General features: G+C 35.0%; 1 protein-coding gene across 5 annotated transcripts in view; it reads right to left on the minus strand.

Moving 5' to 3' along the window:
* SOS1 (SOS Ras/Rac guanine nucleotide exchange factor 1) overlaps positions 1-27619 on the minus strand; it is a 140404-nt gene that overhangs the window by 18400 nt on the left and 94385 nt on the right. For all 5 annotated transcript variants that reach the window (XR_003611441.2, XM_028117269.2, XM_028117268.2 and 2 more), the window contains exons 9-17: positions 21867-21994; positions 20422-21077; positions 11498-11579; positions 10602-10724; positions 10208-10311; positions 8823-9045; positions 7558-7677; positions 2070-2232; positions 1427-1544 (exon numbers count right to left, since the gene is read on the minus strand). Coding sequence is in view for 4 of the 5 variants with exons in the window: in XM_028117269.2 (XP_027973070.1) it covers positions 1427-1544; positions 2070-2232; positions 7558-7677; positions 8823-9045; positions 10208-10311; positions 10602-10724; positions 11498-11579; positions 20422-21077; positions 21867-21994 (1717 nt within the window). In the remaining variant the exon portion in view is untranslated. The remainder of the gene's footprint in view (positions 1-1426; positions 1545-2069; positions 2233-7557; positions 7678-8822; positions 9046-10207; positions 10312-10601; positions 10725-11497; positions 11580-20421; positions 21078-21866; positions 21995-27619) is intronic.

Consider the following 27619-nt stretch of genomic DNA (forward strand, 5'->3'; position numbering starts at 1 on the left):
ATATAATTTTAAAGGTCACATCATAAAGCTAGAAGAAAATATGACTGCAATATTAAATTACTAGACTGGAAGAATTTTCTAAGGTTAGAAACAAAAATCATAATGGTAAACATGGACAGATTATAGAATTTTAAAATACTGTATATCAAAGAATAAAAATAAAAAGGCAGATTGGTAAAATATCTAGCTTGAGAAATTCCCAGCTAGATATACAGTATCTAGCTGGATTGGTTATCTAGCTCAAAAAAATATTCTCAAATATAGACAAAAGGCATAAATCTGAAGATATTGATTATAACATTATTTAGGAAAGCAAAAAAGCTGGAAACTATGTATCTAATCGTAGAGCAATAGTTAAATAAACTGCCATACCAACTTTATGGAATATTATGTAGCCATTATAAATGACATTATGAAGACTAATAAAACATGACAATATACTTAAGATATGGTAAGTTAGAGAAATAAATAATAATGTGTACATGTCATATAATTATGACTATATACAATGTGCATAGCAAAACAGACGAGAAGTAAATACAAAAGTGGTTGGTTGTAAAGCCTGAACAAAAACTATGGGGAAGTATGATATGTTAACTGAAAAAATATCAGGAGGTAACAATGTTATGTGCAGTATAACTTAAAGCTTTATGGAAAATATACAGCTGTAGATGAGGAGAAGGCTAGAAGTAAATATACCACATACTAAAAAAACATAAACCATAATATGTGTAAGAGAGATCATAATATTTGTAAGCATTCAAATATTATGAATCATAATAGAATCATCAGAGCATATATACTGATATACATATATACATCTGAAGAATCATCAGAGCATATATACAAACAGAGAAAAGAAACCAGTTGTGAAAGAGATATTGAAGCTATGAAATAGAGGAAATCCGATGATGGAATGAGATAGAGGAACCTACACGAAGGGCGAAGGTTCGGATGGTACATGCTTCAGTCTTAAAAGGAAGGAAAGGGTACTTCCTCTGGTGCAGAAGGACAAGAAAAAAGGGTAAAGTTTTGATGTGCAGAAGATGTGGGCTCAAAGATGACTTTTAGCTCTGAAACTGTTTACAAGTAAGAGGATTATAAATATAAACGAGTATGGCCATACCTCTTCTGTAGAGTGTTTGGTCTATTAAAATTTAACAAAAAAGATTTCTATGAATATAAAAGCACAAATCAGCTTTATATGATATCAAATGGCTGCCCAAGATGGAAATAAAAAAATGGAATGTATATTTTGGGCATGATCTTCAAACGTCCTAATAGAGTAAAATTCTACGGTGATTCAGGTGCTAATTATTTACTAAATAAGTATTTTCTGCTGGTATATCACATATATGTATATTCAGTCATTTAATAAGTGTTTTATTTTATCCAGAAACACAATAAAAATTCAAGAAATGCTCACCAAAGAAAGGCACACATGGTGGATTAATAGACCTGAGTTTTGCCAAATATTTCTTATAGTGATCTTCACTTAATTCATGAGCTTCTTCTAAAATTTTCTTTTGGCGACTTGGTATTTGCTACAATAAAAAAAATAATATTTAGGAAGCATAAGTTTACAAAAGGAATCACAGGTTTTGCTCCAAAATGCCAGGCTTAGAGTAGCCCAAACACAACAGTATCAGTCTGATTCTAAGAAATGATAATAACTGTTTCAAAGACACTGTCTTCATTGATCCTAGAACAAACTTAGGGTGTGTGTGTGTGTGTGTGTGTGTGAGTGAGAGAGAGAGAGAGGGAGAGAGAGAATCTGTTCTTATCAGTTTAGTATCTTGCAATTCCTTACACAATTATGAGAGCATTTAATTGTATATTACATACAAATAAAGTGCTGAAAGGTTTTTCATCTTCTAACCTAGCCTGGGACCTGTGAATGCATTTTAACGAGAATGCCTAATTTATAAAGTGCAACCAATTCAATACAAAATTTAGACAATTCCATCTTTTAAACTGTTACTGAAAAGACAGATGAGGCACTTAAAAATTAAAGACCACGATTATGAAAATCCTGATTGTTCATTTAAAAAACACCTACACAAACCTACCTCAAATGTGTGGTCTAGTCTGTAAACAGGTGAGGAGTTCATAGCACTGACAACCTCAAGGACACCATTGAAGTTGTTCAGCTCTTGAAAGACTTGTAGAATCTCAATTATTCGACTCACCACAGCTACTCTTTCTTCTAAATTTTCAGTTTCTACAATACATCTGGGAATCAAAGACAAAAAATGAATTAAATTTGTAGTTTTCCCAACAAAGAAATGATTTAAGGAATTTAGTAAATAAAACAACGTAGAGTGGGGGGATGGTTATAGAGGGACTATAGAGAACATATATTCAGATGGAAAGGTATAGCAGGAGACTGGATAAGGCAGTGCCTTCAGTGGGGCATGCTGCTCTTCACTGTTTTTCACACTGACACAGCGAAACAGTCAATCATTTTCCTACTCTACTAGAATTAACTGATGAGCCTGACACCTTGTTGAATGTATGCTTGGTCTTTGGGATGTGGGTGTGTTCTAGGGGAATTTATTCTGGAACTCAAGAATTCTGGCCTCCTGTTCATCTAATTGCAAGATTTTAGTGATTAATGTTTCTTTCTTTGATATACAGAATTAATTAGTTACATTTCTATGAGCAGCTCTTTAGAAAAGCACTGAAATGTTAAAAAGTCAAAGTATTTTACCATAATTAAGAATAAAATTTTTTAAATTACTAAGGAAGAAAAAAAAGTCAAAAACATTTTACATTTAAATACCAAGAATCCTTGGAAAGTACGTAAATTCCAGTAAATAGCTAAAAGGAAGCATACTGTGCTCAAAAAGAGAAAATTCCTCAGTGAGCATTTACTAATATTTGAGAGAATTTTTAAATTTACTAATCACCAGGAAAGAAAAAAGGCATTTTAAACTTGGTTTTTAATAATGTAATATTAAACAACTTATAATCTAAAAAAAACCCTAGAAATACATAAATGGAAAAATAAATATAAATCAATATTAAACATTTTTTAAAATGTAAAGGTGAAAATTACATTATTCTCCAATGAAGGTAACCTGCCACCAAGAAAAGAACTATTGTAAAACTATCAAAATAAATTTGCCTTGCTATCAAATTAAACATAACATGTTTCCATCTTTAAAGCAGCTGTATCTCTACAAATGTCATACCCTGGCTAACTAGTTAGCTGGACATTTAAAAAGGTACAAGTATAATATATTTACATCTTTTATTTAACTATTTCAGTTGATATTACCTAGGTATACAGACCGAGATCACCTGTGGAGTTTTTGTTAAAACCAGGTAAGTCTGGAGTGATTTATCTATAGGTTACTCCAATTCTACTGTACATCCATGGCTAAGAACCATGGTAGCCAACCAAGAACCTCTCACATTGAAAAGGCCAACATTGGAACCCTTGTACGCTGCTGGTGGGGGGAATGCAAACTAGTGCAGCTACTATGGAAAACAGTATGGAGGTTCCTCGAAAATTAAAATTAGAGCTATCATATAATCAATAATGGAATCCACCAATTCCACTTTTGGTTATTTATTCGGAAGTATTGAAGTCAGGGTCTCAAAGAGATATTAGCACTCCATGTTCGTTGCAGTGTTAGTTCATGATAGGCATGATGTGGAAACAATTCAAACGCCCATCTATGGATGAATGGATAAAGGAAATGTGGTATATACACATGATAGAATATTACTCAGCCTTAGAGAAGAAGAAAATCCTGCAATATGTGACCACATTGATGAACACTGAAGACGTTGTTCTAAGTGAAATAAGCCAGTCACAGAAAGACGAACACTGCATGATTCTACACATATGAGGTATCTAAAATAATCACAATTATAGAAGCATAGGATGGTGATTGCCAAGAGCTATGGGATGGGGAAAATAGGGAGTTGACAACTAGCATGTATAAAATTTCAGTTATGCAAGATGAATAAATTCTAGAGATCCACTGTACATTATGCCTATAAATTAACAATACTATATTACACATTGAAAAAAATCTGTTAAGAGGGTATCTCTCATGTTAAGTGCTCTTACAACAATTTAAAAAAATAAGAAATGAAAATTGTCTTATCAGTTGTTTCCTCTTTACAGACATAAATTTTAATTATTTATGATGGAAAAGGTCTTTTGCATACTTAAGTATAGTTATTTAATTTGATAATGAAGAAATCAGGAAGCAACATTTAGAGGGCAAATTCTAAAGTTTTACTTTTTACTTCTTTTTAAAAAGATTTATTTTATTTTAGAACAAGAGAGCGGGGGCGGGGGCTGGAGAGGGAGGGAGAATCTCAAGTAGACTCCCTGCTGAGCGTGGAGCCCGCCGTGGGGCTTGGTCTCACAGCCCTGAGATCATGACCTGAGCTGAAATCAAGAATCGGGACACTTAAATGACTGAGCCACCCAGGTGCCCCTAAAGTTTTACTTTTTAGAGGCTAAGAGATAATAACGTAAAACAACATAAGTGACTTGGAACGCTTATTTCTCTTCAGGAATTGCTTTCAAGTCTTTATCCACGTTCTGGCTTAGGTTCTCGTCATTCCCTACGTCACTGGCCTCTTGTTCTGATAATTCTAGTATGATCTGTGGGAACCACATATCACCCTTATAAAATATCAGTCAACTAATCACATTGCATTTACTCAGAAAAAAATATGGTCAATGTATAAAATGCCACTCTGTGGCCCCAACTATAAAATTGCATTGAGATTCTGCATTGGGGATACCACAGTGTAAGCAGCTCTGCTTACCCACTCCTCAGTGAAACTGGTGAAAATTATACATATATAAAAAATATAAACATAATATAAATATACCGCCCCCCCCACACACATTTAAAGTCTCAGAAATGGCCCTAAGAGCAAATGGCAAATGAAGAAACATCTATTTAGGAAAATCTAAAAAATTCAGTAAGAGAGGCAAGAGTTTATGGCATTTGAACCGAGCCTGCTCCCTCCTCCCTCCCAGAGAACCTCTGGCGGTGGAGGGGAAGAGTCTATGCCAGACAGCTGCAGCCAAGAACTTAGGCCTCCCTCTCCACCTAGCTCCCAGCTGGAGGGGTTTCTTCTCTGGAGGAACAGGACATCGGCATTCCTCATCCAGTCCCCAGCTGCCTGGTGGCTGAGGCTAACTCCCTGCGGAGTGCAGCTGAGGAGTGGGGACTCCCTTCTTCGCTCCGACGTGGAGCCCAGGCTCTCACTTGAACGTGGCATACTGAGAATGCTGGGAACATGGTCTTTCCCTGGCTCCTGAGGCAGTGGTCCCATGCCAGGAGAGGTGAGCAAAGAGGACCTCACACCCCACCCCCAACCCTGCATTCGGCTCCTAGAGCAGGAATGTTTCAGAGAAGCTTGCCATCATCCTGAGCTCAAGAGGACAGGCTCAAACAGCTTCTACTCTCTCATCACTTGCTCTCGGGAACAATGAAGGAAAGTTGTGGTGAAGGTGATAGGGAGATTCATGGATCTAACTGCCTAGACTGCCCATGGACTAGTTTGCAGGAGAGAACCAGGGAAAAAGAGCGGGAAGGAGTCTTCCTGGGGTCAGAACAAGTATCAGAGACCTAAAAAACCATTCCTTAAAAAGGAGTCACAATTTGATTGGATTTGTGTGCAGAGCAATTTATACCACTAGGGAAATTGTTGAGAACAGGAGAGCCATCAGCTGGCAGTGGAGGTGAACAGCTGGGTGTGGTCAGGAAAGGAGGCAAAGAAATCCCTACCTTTACTGCTGCCTTCTTGGGGTGACTGTGGACATACCCAAATCTGTACCTCTCAGAAGAGGAACTTCTCCGCTTAAAGTCTCAGTGGGGAAGGAGTTGGGGGGATAGACCTCATTAAAATAACCCAGCTAGTCACTAAATAAACAAGCAATAACAATAAACTCTGGCGGCGGCGGGGGCGGGGGGGGGGGTGGACTACCCACAAGTTGCTACAATGTATTATCTAAAATGTCACGTTTCCAACAAAGAATTAGGAGGCATGCAAAGAAACAAGTACAGTAGTCCCCCCTCATCTGCGGTTTTATTTTCCCCAGTTTCAGTTACCCGCAGGCAACCACATCCCACAGATGATTGTACTTTTGAGGTATGGTAAGAAGGTCATTAGTAGCCTAAGGCTGCATCACTTTGCCTGGGCACTTCATGTCATTGTGTAGGCATTTTATCATCCCCCATCATCACAAGAAGGGTGAGTACAGTTCAGGAAGATATTATGAGAGAGAGACCACATTCACATACTTTTAGTATACTGTTATAACTGTTCTGTGTTATTCGTTATTGTTCTTAATCTCTTACTGTGCCTGATTTGTAAATTAAACTTTATCAGAGGTACGTATGTATAGGCAACAGACATAGTGTATATAGGGTTTGGTACTATTTCCTGGTTTCCAGGCTTCCACTGGGGGCCTTGGGACACATCCTCTGCAGATAAGGGGGAGCTACTGTATGACCCATTCATGGAAAAAAAAAAAGGGAACAGTAACTGCCTGTGAGGAGGACACAGATTTAACAGAAGAAGATTTTAAAGTAGCCATTATGAATATGTTCACAGAACTAAAGGAGAGAAAGCGTGATTTAAAAAGTACATGAAGATAGGATGACAATGACATAAGACACAGCAATGATAAAAGGAACCAAATGGAAACTCTGAAATTAAAAAATACAGCAGTTAAAATAAAATATTTACTAAAGGGGCTTAATAGTACATTTGAATTGGCAGAAGAAATAGTTAACTTGAAGATAGAGCTATTGTTCAAAGATGAAGGCAAAATAAAGACTTTCCCAGATAAACAAAAACAGAGAATCTGTTGCTAGCAAACCCACCATACAAGAAATACTGAAGGAGGTTCTTTGGGCTGACGGCGAGGAGCCCCAGATGGCAACACAAATCCACAAAAACAAAGAGCACTGCTAACAGTAAATCTGTGATTATAGAAGACACTGTAAGTGCATATTTTGTTCTCACTGCTTCTCTTAACTGATTTAAAAAGCAACTGTATAAAATAATGTGGATGTGATGTAATGTAATGTTGGACCTATAAGTAATATATGGGACCTATATGTAATATATTGCCAATAACTACACAGAGGAGGTGGGTGAGAGCAAAGCTGTAATGGGCTAAGGAAATAATAACAAATGGTAAAGCAACAACTGTTACAATGTATTATTAGATCTGCATCATTATTATATGTAATACACATTATAATAATACCACAAAAAAGGGAGACAGGGAATAGAGCTCTATAGGAGGAACATTTATATCTATTTCTTGAATTAAACTAGTATAAATCTGAAGCGGATTCTGATGTAGATGGTAAGCTTTAAAGCTTTCACTAAACAAACCCTCAAATAATCATTAATGAAATAAAAATGTTACATTAGGAAACTATTCACTCAGTGCAAAAGAAAGGAGGAACAGAGGAACAAAAAAGAACATGAGACATAAAAATAGAACTGCATTTAAAATCGTAACAGCTGACTGCTATGAAATCTAAGAATGTCAGTAATACTTACTTCTCAAACCACAGAGTGAGATTAGTGGTATGCCGGATCATTTTTAGAAGATTAGGAGAATTAATTTCTTTGTCTTCTTTTGTCCACACACTTCCAACTAATTCTGATGGCTGTACAGCTCTAAAATCAAGACATAATTCTACATGACACTTTTCCCTCTAGCACGCTGTTTTCTTAAGTAAATGAGGTAAATAAAACTAACCTTAACTAAAGCTAAGCCTTCTTTTTACACCAACAGAAAGGTTTATGAAAACAAGGTATAACAAAATTTTACAATTATGGGTATTTTTCTATAGACCAAAGACATATTTTTATGCATGTACCTATGTACTTATCACCTTATAGTAGCATTGTGCTTTTGGCAACATTGGGATTTTTTCATAATAACTTTCTCAGCACTATAAATAGTATTTAATGAATTAGGGTGGCAATGTAATTCGGGATAGTTCTTTTAAATAATGATATCTGTTATAATGATCAGTTCATCGAGGATATAGTAATCACTGCAATTCATAAATCTTTTTGTTTTTTTTCCCCCTACAGGAGGGGGGAAAACCCTATCACAGAAAGATCTTGGGAAATAAATAGATTCTAACATTAGTTTTTGAGAATAGTGAGGATCTTTGGAGTGGATGGAGATCTACAATTTTTTTCATTAGTTATTAAAAAAATAGTTTGCAATTCTAACTTCTAAACAGTCCCCAATTAAAATGAGAAATGGACTTTCTGAGACAGTAGTTATGTCAATGTAGAAAAATTCAAAAAGGCTATGACTGTCCATGACTTAAGTTCACAACTACAGGGGCAACAGCTAACTTACTGAGCCCTGACCTTGTTTTGGGCAATTTGCTAAGCACTGTATATATACTGCCTATTTTCAATCTCACAACAGCCTCAGGAATAGGTACTATTATTAGCCCCATTTTAATCCTGAGGAAGCTAAGGGACAGAGTGGTAAAAGTTAAACAAGAAGGCTAAAGTTGCTCAAGGATACCAAGCCAGCAATTGGTAAAGCCAGGATCTGCACTTAGCTTTACCAGCTAGGAGTGACTGCAGACAGAGAGAAGCTATAAATCCAGGCAGGGCAAGGGGATCAGGGAGTGAAAGAAGGGGAGGCCTTCTATGCATCAAGGCTTTATTACTACACACTTCATGTACTAGCTCATTTAGGTCTTATAACATTCCTATAAGGCAGAAACCAGTATTTCATTTAAAAAATTAACTCCTTTGAAATGATTTTTCAGCTTGAATGTCAAATTACATACCGATATAGATCTGATTCAAGTAAAGTGAGTTGTCGAGCAATTTCTATTGGGTGTAAGGTGAGCAGGTCAAAAGTCTCTATGTGCCCAGGCCTGCTTATATGCCACTCAACTGTGGGAGGTGAACTCTGAAATGTAATATTATGACCTGGTCCATTGTCTCTTGCAATTTTTTTCCTTTGGATTATTTTAGTGATGGATTCAACCCATTTTTTCATTGCTTTACCTGAAATACATTACATTTTAAATAACATTTAAATACTTTTCACTCGACATTTTATCCTTTTAAAATATTTTAAAATCAGATAAGTGATACTTAAATATACTTTGCTATTACAAAGTTCAAATGATAAGAATAAAAAAATGGAAGTTCCCCTTTACCACATCCCTGTTCCCTATCCCAATCTCATTCTTCTTCACATGGGTAACTACTGTTAATAGTCTGGTACATATTCTTCTACATCCTTTCAAAATAAAATTAGAAAGTAATTTATTCATAGATTTTTCACCTCTATTGTTCCTAACAGTTCAAAATATTATTTTATAATCCTCCATAAAAAAGATGTATCTGGCATACATGGGATTTATAAGGATAGACTATACACATTCACTGTTAATCTAATTAACATTGCATCTTACGAACCAAACGGTACCAGAGGATCGATTCCTTCGTGTTAGTGTGCGTTTCTGATGTGGCTCTGTTTTGTACTATGCATGAAAGTACTCTTATTTAACCCTTTATTTTCTGATTCTCATTTAGAGTACACTTTTGGACATTAGAAACAAGTTTGTCTAGGACATTCTTAGACCTATATGATCATAGAAGCTTTAAAACTCAAGGGGAAACTTTGGCATCATTGAGTCTTGCTCCTTATGTTACTTATGAGGAAACTGGAGTCTACAGAATCAAAGTGGTTTTGCCCAGAGTCATGTATCTGGTGAGTGGCAGTGTTCAGAACTGAACTCTTGTTTCTTGGCTTTCAATCCAATCTGCTCTGCGGCCTCTCTGATACATGCTCTATTCCCCTAACTGGGGCCCAGCCCGTCTCCAGAAGTGGTGTTCTGATGGTACACCAGTTCCTAACTGTCCTCTGATACACATACCTTCAGATAAGTGGAAAAACAGCATAAATCAAGACTTTTTCTATCCAATTCCAAAATAATCACTATGCTGATTTACTAAATGAAAATACATTTGGGTCAACAGGGTGATTACTGAGCAATCTGTAGGTCAAAATGTCCTTTGATGAAAATTTTCAGCTTTTTCAAATGGCTGTGCTGCCACTGTCATAAACAACTCTTAACGACACTGAATAATGACATCAGTTGATAGTCACCATATTGGTACTTTTATTACATATAAAACTAAGCACTTAAAAAAACCATACCTCTCACTGTTCCAATAAATTCTTCCATTCGCTGCAAAAGATCTGCATCCCTTTCAAAATCATAGAAGTGGTGCTCTACCCAATGCCGACATACATTTAATACTCTATGGCATTAACACAAAAAAATAACTGAATTACATGGGAACTCACACATAAGCGTTTACCATGATGAAGTGTATAAATTAAAACATACAAAATAATTTTATAAGTGGCTTACCACTTTCAAAATTCTATGTTAATTAAGACTTATACAATAATTTCTGATAATTGCTCTTTATTTCACTCGTTTTACTTGCTACCTCCTGCTTGCTTGGGAAAGATCCTTATTTGCTTCAACTCTGAAACAGAAGTTCAAGGCAGACTTCATCACGTCAGCTATTTCGTTACTGCTTACCGCAGCTGCACAGGCTGTATGTACTCTTTTCTAAACCTTTTTAGTTCTGCACTCAAGGGCTGATCTCCGTTCTCTATAGCTATGCGGTCAGCTTCTGTTGGCTCAGGCTCTGGGATTTCAAACCTAACAGAAAACAGAACAAACTAATGAAAATACTAGTAACATCAAATTATACAAACAGAAAACTACACCCCTTTCGCTAGTCAGCACAGTCCACAGGGCACCATGAAAATTACTACAGACAGACGTATGCATCAGTGACGGCAAGGCTTCTATAATATAGAGGTTAATGATCTTATTTTAATTTTTAAAAAAGAAATTAATACTTGCCAATATAAAAAAACAAGAAACATAATAAAGGATTAAAAATACATGCAAAGTCTAAAAATAAATGTGATTATAAAGTTATGGGACTGCTGTTCATTTTTGGCTTCTGTAATCACTCGGAATCAGCTAACATAACACTTTTTAGGGTAATCCTTAAAGAGTTGACTGTTCCTTGGGTGGCTGAAACACTTCTCTTGATTATGGTATTTGTTCACTGATAAGCTCCATTTTCTTCAACATGTGATATATTTGAAAAGTTCTGTTTAGAACACCTAAATCATCAAAATTTAAAATTTCAGAACTTAAATTATACATTTTTATATAGTTCTTTAACTTGACTAATTCTATAAATTTGAAATTTCAAGTACTGGGTTTCCGTGTAAAAAAGAATGCTTATTTTGTACTTTAATCATCAAAACTAAAAGATTATTATAAAGATGTTATTTCTTTAAAAGGTACTCATGAACTACAATTTAAAGCTCATACAATTTATTTCTGAGAAACATATAGGATCTTGGCTCATTCTCTTTAAAAAAAAAAAGAAATTTAAACATTTTACATTAACAGACCTTTCTATTATAAGACTCAGTAGTTCTTGAGGTTTACAAAAGGATCTGTATGTTGTAAGAAATGTCCGAACAAAATTGGGATCTAAGAAGAAAAAGGAAAATTATCTTATTAAAATCTTTGATTCAGCATGATTAAAGCTACTAACATTTTCAAAAGAGATGAAACAGTCAATTTTAAAATTCCCAAAATGTATTGACCACATAGAATGCTTTGGATTTTAAAACAAACTGCTAGCTTGAGTGCTTCCTAAATTAGTGGCAAAACCATTGTTACCAAGATTCTGTATCACTTATTTCTTGACCTCTGTGCACTCTGACTAGTTGAACTTACTAAAGTCCTCATCGGCCACAGGAATGCACAGGGAAGAAAGGCAAAGAGCATGGAAACAAGCTCCCACCTGCTACCTGGATCTCAAAACATCTCCAGTTGGTTTCTATCTCCCTCGTGAAGAAAAAGGCCACAGCAATAACCCCCATTACTTTTTCTAACATCCAGACTAGTTTATCTAGGATGTTACCTAGATTCCTTTAAATCACGTTAAGAGAGCATACAACTAGAAATTGGATCTTATAACTCTGTAGATTAAGCTAAATACAGTTTCTCTATGATTTTATTCGCCAGAAGTCTTAAAACTGCTAAAAGAAGCTTACAAATACCTGTAAGTTATTAAAACTACTAAATGTGTGAGAATGCGGATTTGGTTCTATTCACAACTTAATTCCTTTTATTTCAAGTAGTCACACTAAGAGTTCAGTCTCCGACCCCTTCCATGAGAGGACCTACTTTTCATTCACAGCTCCCTGAAGTAGACCAGGAGGCTGCCCGAATGTGATCACTTCCCCAGGCCTGGCCTACTCCAGTCTCTCCTTGACACTTTTCCCCCAAGTTGTGGAGAAAGGCTGCTGTCATCAGCACAGGAGAGTGGGGCTGTCATCTTCTGCATAAACAGGGGGAAGAGACATCTTCCCACAATGGGGAAAAAAAAATCACTCCCTTCTATGACTCCAATTTCACCAAGGTCCACATTTAGTTCTAAGTCATTAAAAAGAAGGAGGGGAGAATTCATTAACTTTTTTATTGGGAGCATCCTTTTCCTATTTTACATTATGGACTGGTAAGCTCTAATTTAATGATGAATTCGTTGAGAGTAGCAAGTACCTTTATTTTTGTTAGGCTTCACACTGGGGATCCTTTGTGAGTACAGTGTCTTTTATTAGCATAGGATTTACCAAGAATCACAGTTAATTTGTTTGGGAAATTTCTACTTAGGCTGATTCTGTCTGATTAAGAACCATGCTAAATTTAGCCTTAACATAAAATGATAATATATTAAACAACCTCCCCCAAAGCAAATGCATGGATTTATCATAAAAATCTATTTCTAATCTATTGGTTTATGTGGTCATCAAGATAATGAATTGACTTAAATATCAGACAACCTTGAATTTATAATGCTTTTTTAAGTTAAAGAAAATTCACAGAATAAAAATATACTGGTTTTAAATGCCCCTCTTCTCCTTTTACTTTCCAAGTCTAGTGGGTTACTGATAAAAGTAATTTAAATATATACAATCCTTTAGTAATTTCCTCTCTGTTGGTATCTTATTGTTTGTCTTCAGTTACAGAGTTCCTCAAACGTTAAAGACTAATGTCTCATCCAGAAGAAAAGATTTTAGAACAGAAGGCTGTACAAGATTTTAAAAACAGAGATTTATATCGATTTCATCACAATCTTCCCTTTCAAGAATCTACTTCCTGTTCTGCAAATCTATTTGTAAGGTGAGGCTACTCAAAATATCATGTCTAGGAAGCAAAAGCAGTGGTCACTGTAGAGATGCTGAGCTGTCACTGAGGGAGAGCGAGCCCAGGCCCTTAGTAGAGAAGGTTCCAAGTATCCCTGAGCTGTATTCTAAATTTAGACTGGCCCCTCCTCTTTTCAAAGGAAAAGTTTATTTCGGTCTAAAAGTCTAAAATCAATATTCAGATCCATTTCTCCTCAGATGCCACCTAAGTTAGGCTAAAAAGTTGTGGGATATCAAAGGTACTTTTAAATTGAAAAACAGAATAAAAGCAAGTTCTTAAGTGAATTTTTTTTTTAAGAAAACGGCCTATTTTTAAAGGCAAACTACTTCAGAATGGTCTTTTCATCTTCAACCAAAACGTCTGGTCACTTCGGCACCTTAGTAACTGATGACAATGCTGGGAAAGTCATGGCATGCCTCGGTGCCACATCAGTCACACGGGGATCCTATCAATTCCTGATCTCTGTTATGTCACGTTCTCAAAGGGCACTCACATAATTGATTCCACATGACTGCTGTGAAGGGGGTGGTGCTGAGGATGTTTTTCCTTTCTACATGAGAGGGGGAGCTAAGACTTATCCAAGGTCACACAGTAGAGTGGCAGAGATGGAACGAGAAGCTAGACTGTGTGATTCCTAGTTTTATGCTTTTTTCTACTGTATCACATAACCTCTCTGGATTAAAGGATCCCTTCAGGTTTCCACAGCTGTGACATATAAATACAAAGAACAATTCCATGAGTTATGTAATCATTACAGAAACTGTAATAAATGATTAATTCCGAACATAGCTGCAAACTGCTAATACGGTTACCGGCACTAGAAAGTCATTGAAAAATCGGCAGTCTAATTATGATTCTGTAATTCTTGTCAAGCCTTCTTCCAGATTTTAGGAAGTAGCAGCTGTACCTTCCTGTACACTGTATTCAGAAGAGGAGTTTGTGAAGCGGGCAGTGTAATAAACACTCCCACAGTCATCACTGTTGTCCTAAATTCTAATGTGATTCAAGTTTGTTTTTAGCTTGATTAGAAATAAGAGCAGTCTTGACAAAAGGAAAAAAAACCAGCAGAAGCTAAAAATAAACCAAGAAAACTTGGCCAAAGTGTAAGGACCTTCAGAAAATATCTTACAGGCTGCATATATTCCCAGGCTTATATTGATTTAGACTCCACTTTTAGTCTCAAGTGGTGCAAAACCGCTAATGAATGAAAACATAACATCTGTATTTGAGGCCATAACATTTGTATTTGAAATTTTACACAAAAAAGTGTACATATTCCAGAAGCTATTTTTATCTCTATTAATTTCCCCCCTTCAGTGATTCTCACATGTACTATGTCACACTAACCCCTGGAAACCTTTATCTTATGGATGATGTTAAGGACTAAGATAATTCAGTATTTTGAAAATACTCACCAATAAGCACAGATTACCTAATTTTGTGAGAAAACAAAGCACTAGCTACTTACATCTCTCAGGCAATGGTAAAGGCTGAGTGTTACCCTGGCTCTGCTGGTTGTGGGGCAGCAGTTATCTACCTGTATCATAAAATGATGTTTCAGAGACAGATGGAAGGCAAACACGTAAAAATACAAAAGCCAGGGTGCTTTGGTTTTAGAACAGAAGCATGAATATTTGTGGAGAACACGAAAATTGGCTATTTTGAGAGTCTCCTTCTCTTTCTGTTTATCACTTGCTTGTGGATGTAAATTCCACAAACCTCTTTCTCGAACATAACCCCACGGGAATTTCAATATGAGCAATGATAAAAGCTTCCCTGTGGTTTTTCTTCGTTATTATTTCTACCAGATTCTCAAATCCCTGCACGAAGATTGCCACCAAGCTCACTAGCTGCTCTGCTCCCTTCCCTCCATACAAATAGCTGCCAACTCTCCCATCAAATCCCTGCTCCAGGTTATTTCGAACAGCAGCTGCAGTGACTTTTTTCTGCTGCGTTGTCTCCTTCACTTGACAACTGTTCTTTGATAATACTTCTCTGCACAATTCTTCCAAATCTTAGGAACTCAAAATATATCTAGGTTAATGTTCAGAAGACAGCATGCTAACTTTGAGGTGATAATTCAATCTTTTTTTCTTAGGTACCTATTTTGATTGACACTTGACATTTTATTTGGCAAGGTCAATGAAAATTCATGAAATATTTGTTACATGGAGTTATTTATGTCAAGAATGCCCCTCCCCCACTCCCATAGTGAACCAGTTAATCAGGATGTCTGTTCATGTGATAATTCTCCCTTTAATACAGCCATTTAAAAAGCCACAAGAAACAATAAGCTTCTCAACAAGGATTTATAAACAATCACTCTTGAATTCCTTAAAAAAGGAAACAGACGCTATGCTGACGCACAACACTTAAAAAAAATTATCAGAGAGTTTAAAAATAGAAGAGCACTGCCCTATAGATCAAAAATTGTTCAAAAGATTTTTTTAAAAGTTAAGACACACAAACTGAATTTATAGAGGCCACACACTCAAAAGAAAGCTAATGCAGGTTTTTGAGGATTTTCTGAGGGCGTAAAATAGCAATAAAAAGAAAACTATCAACCGGTTAACATTTTTTTTCAATACCATTTTCTAGAAAAGAGTTCACCACACATGGGAAACACCTTTTTCCCACACTTCAATATGAAAAGCTTGTATTTGCATATAATATCAGCTCTGAATTTTCCCTGCCTCAAGGACACCTCATTTCTCTAAAATAAGACTATCAAACCAGACACACCATTACCAAATATTTCTTGACTCATCTTTTAAGTCTCAATAATTAATTTGTACTTTATTTCCTTCCTGTAACTCTGAAACAGAAGTAAAATTCCTACTCTCATCTCTTCTTCTTTTTGTATATTGCTTTGTGGTCCTCTTAAGGTAGGTAAGGAAAGTCTCTTCATATTCTTGCCAGATTCAGAATGACCTGACTAGATACTGTCCCCTCTCCAGCATTTGAAATGGATGCCAAAGTTCTGATGCAGTTAGCAAATTAGTCTATGTCCAGAAATACTGGATCTGAAAGACAAGCTATAAATCAGATTCCACATAAGACCCTGTTGCAATCTTTTTTTTTAAGTGACAGTTAATCATTTTCTAATTTACCTAAATTTAACTTTTTCTCCCAGAAAGCTTTCCTTTACAAACACCACCAGTAGACTGGGTTTTGTTGAAAATTAAAATTATGATGCCCAATATCTAACTGTATACTAAAATCTATGCATTAAAATGGAAGTTTATTATTACCTATTTCAGTAAGAGAAAAAAATTACTCTGCTTAAATCTTCATAGTAAACCTGTGTTTGCCCAATAAGGAACAAGCCATTTATATTACTGGCAATTCAAACCAACCAAAAAATTCTCTTTATTTTTATTATTTGATACACATAATAAAAAATATATTTTAATAATGAAAAAAATTTGCCTTACATGAGGCACTGTAACATGGTGAAAAGTACAGTCTATTAAGAATCAAGAAACCTAAGTTTTAGTCCTCATTCTGTAATTAATTGGTATGATTTCTGGAAAATCATATAACTTTCAGGGGCCTTGGGTTTTTGTGTATTAGTTGAGGGATTGGTAATGTTGGTTAACGCTGCAAATCTATAGCTCTGTTTCAAAATTATTGTTAAAAACACTTGAGGGATCAAGTTGGCTAAAGCCACAGTGAAGTCTGAATTAAGTAAGGTTAAACCAGTTTTTCTTCTGTTTTTATGACAATTTCTGAACAATCCATAACCTAAAAAAATGTCTGTAAGTGGTGCTTAGTGGATATTAAATTTTCTCATATATTACAGCCAATGTCTTTTATTATAATTCTGTACAACATAATAAAAATGTGCAAGTTAAATTTTAGCCTTTATTTCAGCCCATTTTGCAATGAATGTTCTCCAATAAAAGTATCTATCAACCAACTGAACCGCTTCCCCCACTACCGCAAAAAGAGCAAACCAATAATTCTAAAAATAAATGGCAACTTGATCTGTTATTATTGTAGTAAGGACTCAAAGTACATTTGAGCTGGAAGAGGTCTTAAAAAATAATTGCTTTCATGTTTTACGAGTTCATAGATGATCTATTAAAAACACATTCCATATTGCCAGTAACACGTTCAGTGACAGACCTTACAGAAGAGCCCAAATAAACTAGTAATTAATACTAATTTGTAGGTATTGTGAACCACAACTCATGAAAGCTGCTTGTGTATTCCAGTTACATCAGTAATATACCTTAATGACCTATGTTAAAATATTCAATTAAGCTTCAAAAGAAGATAGAAAAGAAAAATGTAAAAAAAAAACTTGGCCACAACATTTCTAAAACTGGCATTTTATTCCTTAAGAAATTAATGAAAGGAATTTTTGAAAAACTTTAAATTTTTTAAAAAAGTAAAACAATCTTGTCAATTTAAATGTGAATACCCTTAACTTTGCAAAGTCCTATAAATCTAGAAATTTCAGTGTTTTATACTAACTAGAAGTAAAACCATTTAAAATACCATTCTATTCAAAAGCTAAAAGTTAATCTAAATAAGAGCAACTATCAAAAGTAATTAGTAAGACATCATGGCAAAAGTACTATTCTACAGACTAGGCTAGCATCGTGTACATTAAGGAGAACAACTCCAGAGACTCCATGAAAAACTCAGCTATGCTTGTTCAAGTTTTATTTTAAAGTGTCCTCATTGAAAAAATAAAAAGCACAGTTCCCAGAAAATATTTAATTGTAGTTCTGCAACTGCTTACTAATAAGTTAGTTCTGTGAAATGCAGCAAGCAGTTAAAAAAAAAACCTTTATCATCAACAATCAAGTTTTACAGAAACAATTATATTAAAAAATTTGGAATCTGAAAATGCTTTCCAAGTCCAATACTACTGATGTGTGATAGTAAACACTAGTGAGTCTTCTTTAGCACTTTCCACTTACACTGCTCTACAGGAAAAAAAAAAACAAAACAGTAAAACTTTTGTTTTATGTAGATAAAAATCCAAGGATCAATTTTACTCTAAACAGTCTTAAGAACTCAAAACAAAGGTATTTAATTTAAAAGGATGAACGGTTTAGAATGCTTACGCTAAAGAAATCAGTGAATCTTCTAAGACCCTTAAAAATCAGAATAATGTGGCAAGAAGAGCAATCTGAGCTAAGAAAGAAGAGCAATCTAGCAAAGAAATAAGCATTTTGCAACCACAAATTCGAGGAATTTAATGAACATTTTTGTAGTTGTATTCTAGATCTTAAAGAGTATACAGAAGTTGATGACGATCACAAAATAGGTTGGTCATATTAATTACTGATAATTGTACCTCTCAAAAAGTTTTATATGTAAAAAAGATACCAGAATAATCTATTTCTTTTTCATGTAAAATCCTAGGCAGCTTATTTAACTTTCCTGTGCTTTGTTTTTTCATTTTTGAGTCAGTAAAATGAATACACTGACTGCAGAAGTTTCTAGGTGAAAAATCAACAGTAAAATTGGAATCCCAGACTAGTCTTCTTACACTATCTTCAACATGTTTCAGATACTGCCTGCTACTACCAAATGGAATCTGTTTAGAGAACCCAAACTGCTTTTAATAGCCTATGGAAAACACTAATATTTTACTGTGGAAAAGGCTAGCAAAAGAACTACCAATTAGAGGCCAAATAAAAATTAAAAACAAAACGAAACCCTGGCTTATTTATTCCAGAGATATGTGGGGATAATGAAACATTATATTCATAAAGGTGCTTTGATATCACTGATAAAAATATTCTAACTTGATTTTACTTTTTTGCAAAGAGGACCTGATAGTTTCCAGGCCATTTAAGTAGTTCTGACTGGACATTTAACAAATCGAACAGATCAACATTATCAAATGCTATTCATCTTTCTTACAGTGGATTAGTTAATGGGTATCTTTAAAAGTTTAATTTAACTGGCGCCAGAACAGCTTCCAGAGAGAACTGAGAACCTATTTAGAGGACTTTAAAAAAATGAAAAAAACAAACAAAAAAATCGACCTCCTTCAGAAACACACATCTAGAAATAGGAATATATTTAAGCAAGAAGTTTGGGATGGAGGTTAACTTTCACGTTCAACTACTTAAGAACAGCGTTTATGTTATAAGAATTATGTTTGAGTTTATATGTCTTTGTAATAAAAAACATTCTTTGAAAGTAAGTTTACATTTAGATTTACAAAGAGTTTTCGCATGTTGTAGTTCATCTATTCTTTCCAATAACATTCTAAGGTTACTGTTGCACTGTTGATTTTTGAGATGGAAACTGAGATTCTGGGACCTTAAGGAACTGTGATAGAGTGGGGTGTAAATCCAGATTTGGTGCTCTTTCCACTATACCATATGCTACAGTATTGTCCAATTTCCAAGCTTTCTAGTGTGTAGAGAAGTTGAAGGTTGAGGAACACTGGATTATCATGGGTTACTTTACTAGAAGAAATAAAATTACTTTAAAAAAAGAACCATTATGTTTGTTCCTTAACTCTCAAACATTACATTTGATTCGGCCTCTACTGATCTTCCTAAGTAGTCTGTATGTTTGTCTCTAAAAACTGCCCTGCTAAGGTAAAACTTTTTTTAAATGACATTGGTTGTAAAATGCAAACAAATACTGAAAACTTTAATGACTTTCAGGATTGCTAAACTTAAATTAAGTTTTAGGAATAGGAATTAAGAAAAAACAATGCTGTGCATATTTGTACTACCAGCACAATTTTGGTGATGAACGTATACTAAAATTTTTACTGACTTTATAATCTCAGTAATGAAAAGAGAAGAAAGAAAAAAAGAATAAGAGGTAAAGGTTGTTAGACCCAAACAATGATGATTTACCACTACTTTTAATTTTGTTTCTGCCACTAATTGGGTAAATTCAGCCAAGTGATTTTATTTTCTCATTTGTAATTCTGGTTGTAAAGTTAAAAGTAATATGTAACTGTGGTAGAAAAAGTATAAATGGCAGTATTTTTAGGCAAAGGAAAATGAACTCGGAATAATGCGGAGGATCTTTTGTTGTTAGTTTGCTTTCTATTTTAGGCACAATGACCTGTGCAGCAAAGAAAAGTAGCTGGAAGCAGGAAAATAAAAGTGACAGGCAACTCTTTATTTCTTACCTGCATACATATGGTATGTGAGCCTCTCTATAAGTTTAATAACAGTTCCTGCTTTGATAATTGGAATTCCAGCCTTGGGCTGCATGTTTTCTTCAAATATTATATTCTCTTCAGAGTCAGGCTCTGCAAATCTATAAACATCAGCACTAGGGAGCCTCATCTGCTCCTCCTTCTCTTCCTGCAGCATCGTCACATCAAGCATCCTTTCCAGTGTACTCCGGTACTGTAAAGATATCAATGCTGCCATCCAGTTGTTTTTCTCTTCAGCTGACTTGGCAGAAAATATAACACTATTTTCATCTTTTAAAATTATTTCAAAAGCATGCTTGTACTCACTGGTGTCATCTTTGTCATTAATTTGTACCTTTCGCATGAAAAACTTTTCTTTAAGACGATATTCTGCATTGCTAGCACCAGGAAGTCTTGGCTGCCCATGATTTGATTTACAGCAAATCATTAAGCCATCAAAGAGAAATATGTGTCTCTCATGTTTGGCTCCTACACGTGTAAGAGTTCCTTCCATTATAAATTCATTGCAACACTGTCCAATGTCCTTTCCCTCCCAACCATCAATATTCTTTTGAATCTCGTTCATTTTCTTGATTGCTAGTTGTTTCCCCTTCATTTGCTGACTATAAAACCGACATGCAGATTCACTGGGATAAAGTAAAAAAAACATTATTAGTGCACAGACGAAAGACAATCTAGAATTCATGTAAATAAAGGACAATGTAAAAGTACATTTTAAAAAGTTGCACTGAAAAGGTTTTCACTAATTCTCCAAATATATTAGTGTTACAGTACTGTACCATTTTAGGAACTACAGCAACACAGTAGAGACTTTTTTTAGTGCTCTAAAAAGAACAATGACTATTGACAAAATTCTACTCTATAAATTTAGCTATGGAATGATTATTTCTACCTTGGCTACTAAATATTTAGAATGACAAATATTAAAAAGTAGCCAATATAGTGAAAAAAAGTTTAAAAGACTTAAAAAATTATTTAGAAATGTTTAAGTGGACAAGACCTAAAGCTAACAAACATGCACATATTATAATTAAGAAAGTGGAAGCAATGTTATCTGAATTAATACCTCAAGTTACATAATCCCTAAAATAAAGGACACTACGAATTTTACTTTGACAGAACGATGATGTTGACATAAATCTACTCAAGACATTTTTCTCTGTCTCTCCTTTAGCTTACCAGTTGACTCTCAGGAGGTCTTGTCTGGGAGTATGCAAGGAAAATGCACAAATATGAAAGGTTTTTCAAACAATAACAAATTCTCTTGGCTTTGATGTCACTTCCTCTGAAAGACCAAGCTTGTCACTAAAACTATTTTCTTCATTGTTTACTTGAGGAGGGAACTGGGATCCCTGAATTTATACCAGAATATTCAGGGTAAAAGGGAGGATTATTACAAAGGTAAAAATATTCACCTCAGTCTTCGTTTTGCAAGACTTTTAGAACATATTTTTTCCATACCACTCTGAACATTAAGCAAAGCTGTTATTGCTTGTTTCAAACATTCCTTGTCTTCTTGATCTTCACTCTTTTCTTCTAACTGCTGCAAAGTCAAAATGAGAAATCTGAACCCGCAGGACAGTTTTGGACAAAGAGAATAAGCAGCTCATTTTATTCAAGAATGAAAATAACAGTGATTCAACTCTTTCTGCCACAATAAAATTTTTAAATGTGTCATAAAATATATTCTTTTAAAAAAGCATTTTCTTCTTTATGTATTACTTTCTGTATCAACATGCAACCAAGTTTTCCACATTAAAAAAAAAAAGCAGAAGATGTTAAAGATGTCACACCTTGTGACAGGCAGTAATGTGCAGTTTCTCAGATGCATATGACTGAAAAGAAATGAGGGACATAAATTATCTTCTTAACCAGCAGAGGATTTTGCACAGCAGGAAGCACACAGGTGAGATTTTTTTCTCAAGCATGGAACTTGGTCTTAGGTTTCTGATTCCAATACTACCATTGTTAACAAGAGGATGATTAGGAAGGTAAATACACAGGGAAGGATGCAATATAGTGGAGAGGAACTTGAAGACACAAAACCTAGGACCAAATTTTGCTTCTACTTCTGTGTGACTATGGGACAGATTATCTGACTTCTGAGTTTCACTTTTCCCAGCTGTCAAATGAGGCTTATAAAATGCCTGCCCTGCCTACTGAATGGGGTTCTTATTAAAAATCAAAGTACTTTGTAAATGGTGATATACAGTATAAGTCTAATGTTTTCTTCGTAGTTCTACTACAGAATTAACATTAGTATCATGAACTTTGTCAGTATTCACATGTCAAGATTTTGAGTAAAACTAGAAGTGTACATGTTAGTGAAACTCAAGCATATTTTCTGTCAGTGGCAAATATACTATATATGCTAGACAGAAAGTCTGTACTTAATAAGGATTGAGTCATCAATAACTACAAATTGTCAATACAACGGGTGGCTATAATTCAAGCAAGCAATTAACTGAGGTATGAGTTATAACAAATGACAAGAATTCAGTCAACTTCTCAACCTGTTTCTGGCTGCCAAAAAGAAAAAGTTAAGAAATAACATGTATCAGTAGTTTTCATGCAACATTTAAGAACACTTACTCTCTATCATAAAGGAAAACCCATGAGAAATAAAACCATAAAACATTCAAAGTAATTTGTAAAGGTTTACTTTTCAATGAGCAAATTATTCATTATTACTTTAGGGATTTTATGTTCTTAAGAGATATTCCTTAAAGATCAACAATACATTCCTTTCCGTTTCAACTGATAAAGATCAGTTATACACACATACACGTACTGATGACTTGTGAAAAGTAAACATATTTCTTACTCAAAGCCTAAACCATTCTATAAAAATAATTTACTTAAAGTATCTTAATGCTCAGGTATTCCAGAAGTAGTAAATACCATATTGTGATGACTATTTAATGCTGTTTTATTATGCAAATTTCTTATAGTAAAACCTCACCATACTTTAAACAAGAGGCACAATCTGCACTTTTTAATCTCAATTGTGTTGTTTCATGATAATCCCCCAGCAAAAAAAGGGGAAAAATGTTTTTTTCCCAAAGGATAAAAAAACTTTTATATATATCAAAAAATACTCAGATATCATTTACTCATAGTATTGCTCTTCAGTATGGCCAGCTAGATTAAAGGAAGTCAATGGTGAAGTGTTCATAAAAGAAAGCTATTAGGTTTTTACTTAATGGGTATTACTAGTAGGCTGAAGGTTGGACTTTGGGCATGCTCTCAAAATACTCTCTATCCCTATCATTCTAAAACTACCTTTCACATGGCAGAATTTTGGGGGACTAAATGTTACCATTAACCTTACTGAGTTTGGCTTCCAAGGCAGCAATCTCACACTGAAAGCAATGTTCATTAAGAAAGGGCAAAATCAGGGGTGCCTGGGTGGCTCAGCCATTAAGCGTCTGCCTTTGGCTCAGGTCATGATCCCAGAGTCCTGGGATGGAGCCCTGCATCCGGATCCCTGCTCAGCGGGAAGCCTGCTTCTCCCTCTCCCACTCCCCCTGCTTGTGTTCCCTCTCTTGCTGTCCCTCTGTTGAATAAATAAATAAAATCTTAAAAAAAAAAAAAAAGGGCAAAGTTGTATGGGGTGTAACAAAAGCACCACTAGAGAGAACTATTGCACTGAGTTGTTTCAATGTAATCACTCAAATATTCGAGTCAATAGGATACAAAATAATTTTTTAGTCTTAAAGAGCTGGCACAAAGAGGTAGCAGAATATTGGGTCCTTCATATTCTACCTTTTTATTTTTTATACTATTAATTCAGGCAAACATACCTAAAGTCATACAAAAACACAGTTTTAGCACACATAAAAAGAGCATGAAAGTAACAAATCCATTTAGACATGCATTGGATTTTCTATTCTAAACACATTTCAAGCTTCTGGGTCATTTATCTACTATTTAACTATAGCATTTCATATACAGAATATACCAGTATCTCAAAAATACTGTTAATATATTTTAAAACCACAAACCCAAAGTCTATGTCAAACCCATAAGACTTTACTAATGAAGCAATTTTTAAATGCAATTTTTACCTTCATAGCATTACTCAAACATCTAAAATAAATTTCAATGTAATGACCTTTCTTATAAGCATTTTTGCTTAACATGGTTGATTTAAACTGGGCATTGGTACAGAATAACTGAAGCTAACTACCCTCAAAGGGGTGGCTTATTGTTGCTACAGAAACAAAGCAGTGGCAAAGAGTTCAACTAATTCACATAGGAATGGCTTCCTTTCGTTTAAAAAAACACAAAACCTTTGAATTCATGTTTTTATTTCTAGAAATTAATTTTTCCAACATGAGATTATATAAAATGAAAGAACTGCCATGTACCTGATGGCGGAGGCAGGCGTGACCCACGATTTCTGGACCTCAGTTCAAGAACCTTTTCAATACACTACCTAAAAAACTGATATGACTTTGAAATACCTATTAAGAAAATAGTCACCAAATAAAAACTATTCCATTCAAATAGGTAAATTGCAATGCACAGGATGATAAAATATACAATCAAGAAATATATAACTGTCTAAGGTTTGGGACATAAAATAAAGATTTGTCTTTATCTTAAATATTGTGTATATATAAAAAGCTTATCACAGAAGGGAAAACAAGCAAAGATGGGGATTGTATTCTGACTGTGGAATGGTTACCTGTATACTCTTTGATGAGAAGCTAAGAACAGATTACAAACTGGAAAATACATGGTCAAATGGTAAATTTAATCTACTAGTCCTGTAAACCAATGTATGGAATATTATCCAAATTATTCCAGAAACCAACGAATTAAGCCAACTGCTCCTGACTCTGCTATCTCATAATTCACACATCCCATTAAGGCTGAGGACAAGAAATGCCATAACCCTCAACTATTCTTTTATAGTAGCAGCACAACTAAAAAGTATGGGTGAAAAAGATGAAATTCATAACTAAAATGAGATTTAGAGATTGTCTGCAGACTTCAATTACTCATACTACTCCTTAAGTTAGAAAGTACATTTCATAATCAGTTCCTTTCCCCTCAAAAGTTATTTTATGAGTAGTGATTTCATAGATGCAGATGATTTTCTTAAAATACACAAAATTTCAACCAGTAAGTGATGTCAATGATACTAACAAAATTTGATCTTCTTTTACTTAATCAGCCTAAACCCTCATTTTCCCCCAAGGGAAATAGAATAAGCAGTATAAATTTGTAGTATAAACAGTATAAATTTATAGTATAAGTAGTATAGTTCTTCCATAATTATAATTTATATAATATCTTTATTAAATTAGCCAGTGTATTTGGTGCCTGGGTGGCTCAGTCGTTAAGCGTCTGCCTTCGGCTCAGGTCATGATCCCAGGGTCCTGGGATCGAGTCCCACATCGGGCTCCCTGCTCAGCGGGAAGCCTGCTTCTCCCTCTCCCACTCCCCCTGCTTGTGTTCCTGCTCTCACTGTCTCTCTCTGTCAAATAAATAAATAAAATCTTTAAATTAGCCAGTGTATTAAATTAGCCAATATAAAAATGAAATCTTAAAGTGTAAATTGTAACATGACTTATAATTCACTGTTAGGAAATAAAAGCAAAATTCTCAAAGCTTTTTGAGGAGTCACAAGTTTTACTGAGATAATTAAGTGGGGTCCTTTGTATACTTTTAGAGACTATTTAGAATATTAATAGCTGAGAGGAAAAAAACTCAAAAGGGCAGATCAACAGGGGAAAGCCCATCAAGTTCCATTCGGAATGAAATTAGCAAATATTCGCCCTTCACTGTTTCCCCTCCTACTGCTGTAAACACCATAGCCATCACAAATACTGCAGGAAAGCTATAAAAATGCAAGAATTTCCAGTAATGGTAGTGAAGTGAAGAAGTCTTGAGAGCCCTCCCACAGATAACAATTACATAATCTGGACAAAATGTAAAAATAACTATTTGTAGGCACTGGAAAACATCTAAAAGAAAGCATAAGCCAGCAGCAGCAATTACTCTTGAAAAGCTACAACTCGCAGGTGTATACACTTGTGAGATTAAGGCTTTCCCCAAACTCTCATGGCAATACAGTGGGGAAGAATGAGAGGAAAAGAGCCTCTACGGGCTAGAGATCAAAGAGCACAGTTTAAGAGGAAATTTAAGGGGGAAATCTGGAAATGAATGAACTGCAGATGGGCTGAAACCCAAAATCTGAAAATAAACTCTCTCCAAGTACCTGGCTGATTACTAAACCCTTACATGCCTGGAAAGACCCCCAGGAAGCCTGGCAAAAAAGCAGGCAGAGACCAAAGAGGAATCTATTCTTGAAAGACAGAACTCTAATGGATAAGTTCTGAGGCTTTTTAAGAACTGAGTTTATTCCCCAAATGTACACAGCTCAGGTAGCAGAAAGCTGAAGCCTTACTGGTTTCAGGTGCCAGGGGGTAAAGCTTAAAGCTGACAGAGTAGCTGGAAATTAAGGGGGAAATCTCTGGGCATAAAGGAACCACACAGACTGTGCCCCCAAATCTGAACACAATCTCTGCCCAAACACTTGTCTGACTGCCAAATCATACATGTGTAGGGGAGACCCAAGAGAATCAGCTAAAAAAGTAGCATATGGAAATCTTAGAAAGTGAACAGAGATATCGGTTGCTTCACAATATAGAAGAGACAAATTTGCAGCTGAGTTCAGGAAAGTTAACTGCCTAGTAAAAAACCAATAATCCAAAAACAAGGACCCCAACAATCCTCAACACAATAGAATCCAGAATTGTTAATGAGCAAACAACAGGAAAATGTGACCCATGTTCAGGGGGAAAAAGGTCAGTTAATAGAAAATGACTCCAAGTGGGCCCAGATGTTGAATTTAAGAAAGGCTTCAAAGTAGCTTTTATGATCATGTTCAAAGAATTAAAGGAAAACATGGTCTTACTGAGTGGACAGACAGGGAGTCTGTGGAATGTAAAGCAAAATCCAAATGGAAATTCTACAGTAAGCAAGATAATAACTAATAGTTCTATTGACAGATTAATAAAAATTACTAATTTGAAGAACAAAGAAGGATAAAATTTAAGAAAAATGAACAGTCTTATAGATCTGTGGGACAACACAAAGTAGTTCAACATACATGTAACTGGAGTTCCAGGAGAGGAAATGAAATAAAAATGGCAGA

This window comes from Eumetopias jubatus, unplaced genomic scaffold, assembly GCF_037043125.1.
Source record: "Eumetopias jubatus isolate StellerSeaLion01/CBP00866 unplaced genomic scaffold, mEumJub1_p1.0 scaffold_9, whole genome shotgun sequence".
Lineage (NCBI taxonomy): Eukaryota > Metazoa > Chordata > Mammalia > Carnivora > Otariidae > Eumetopias > Eumetopias jubatus.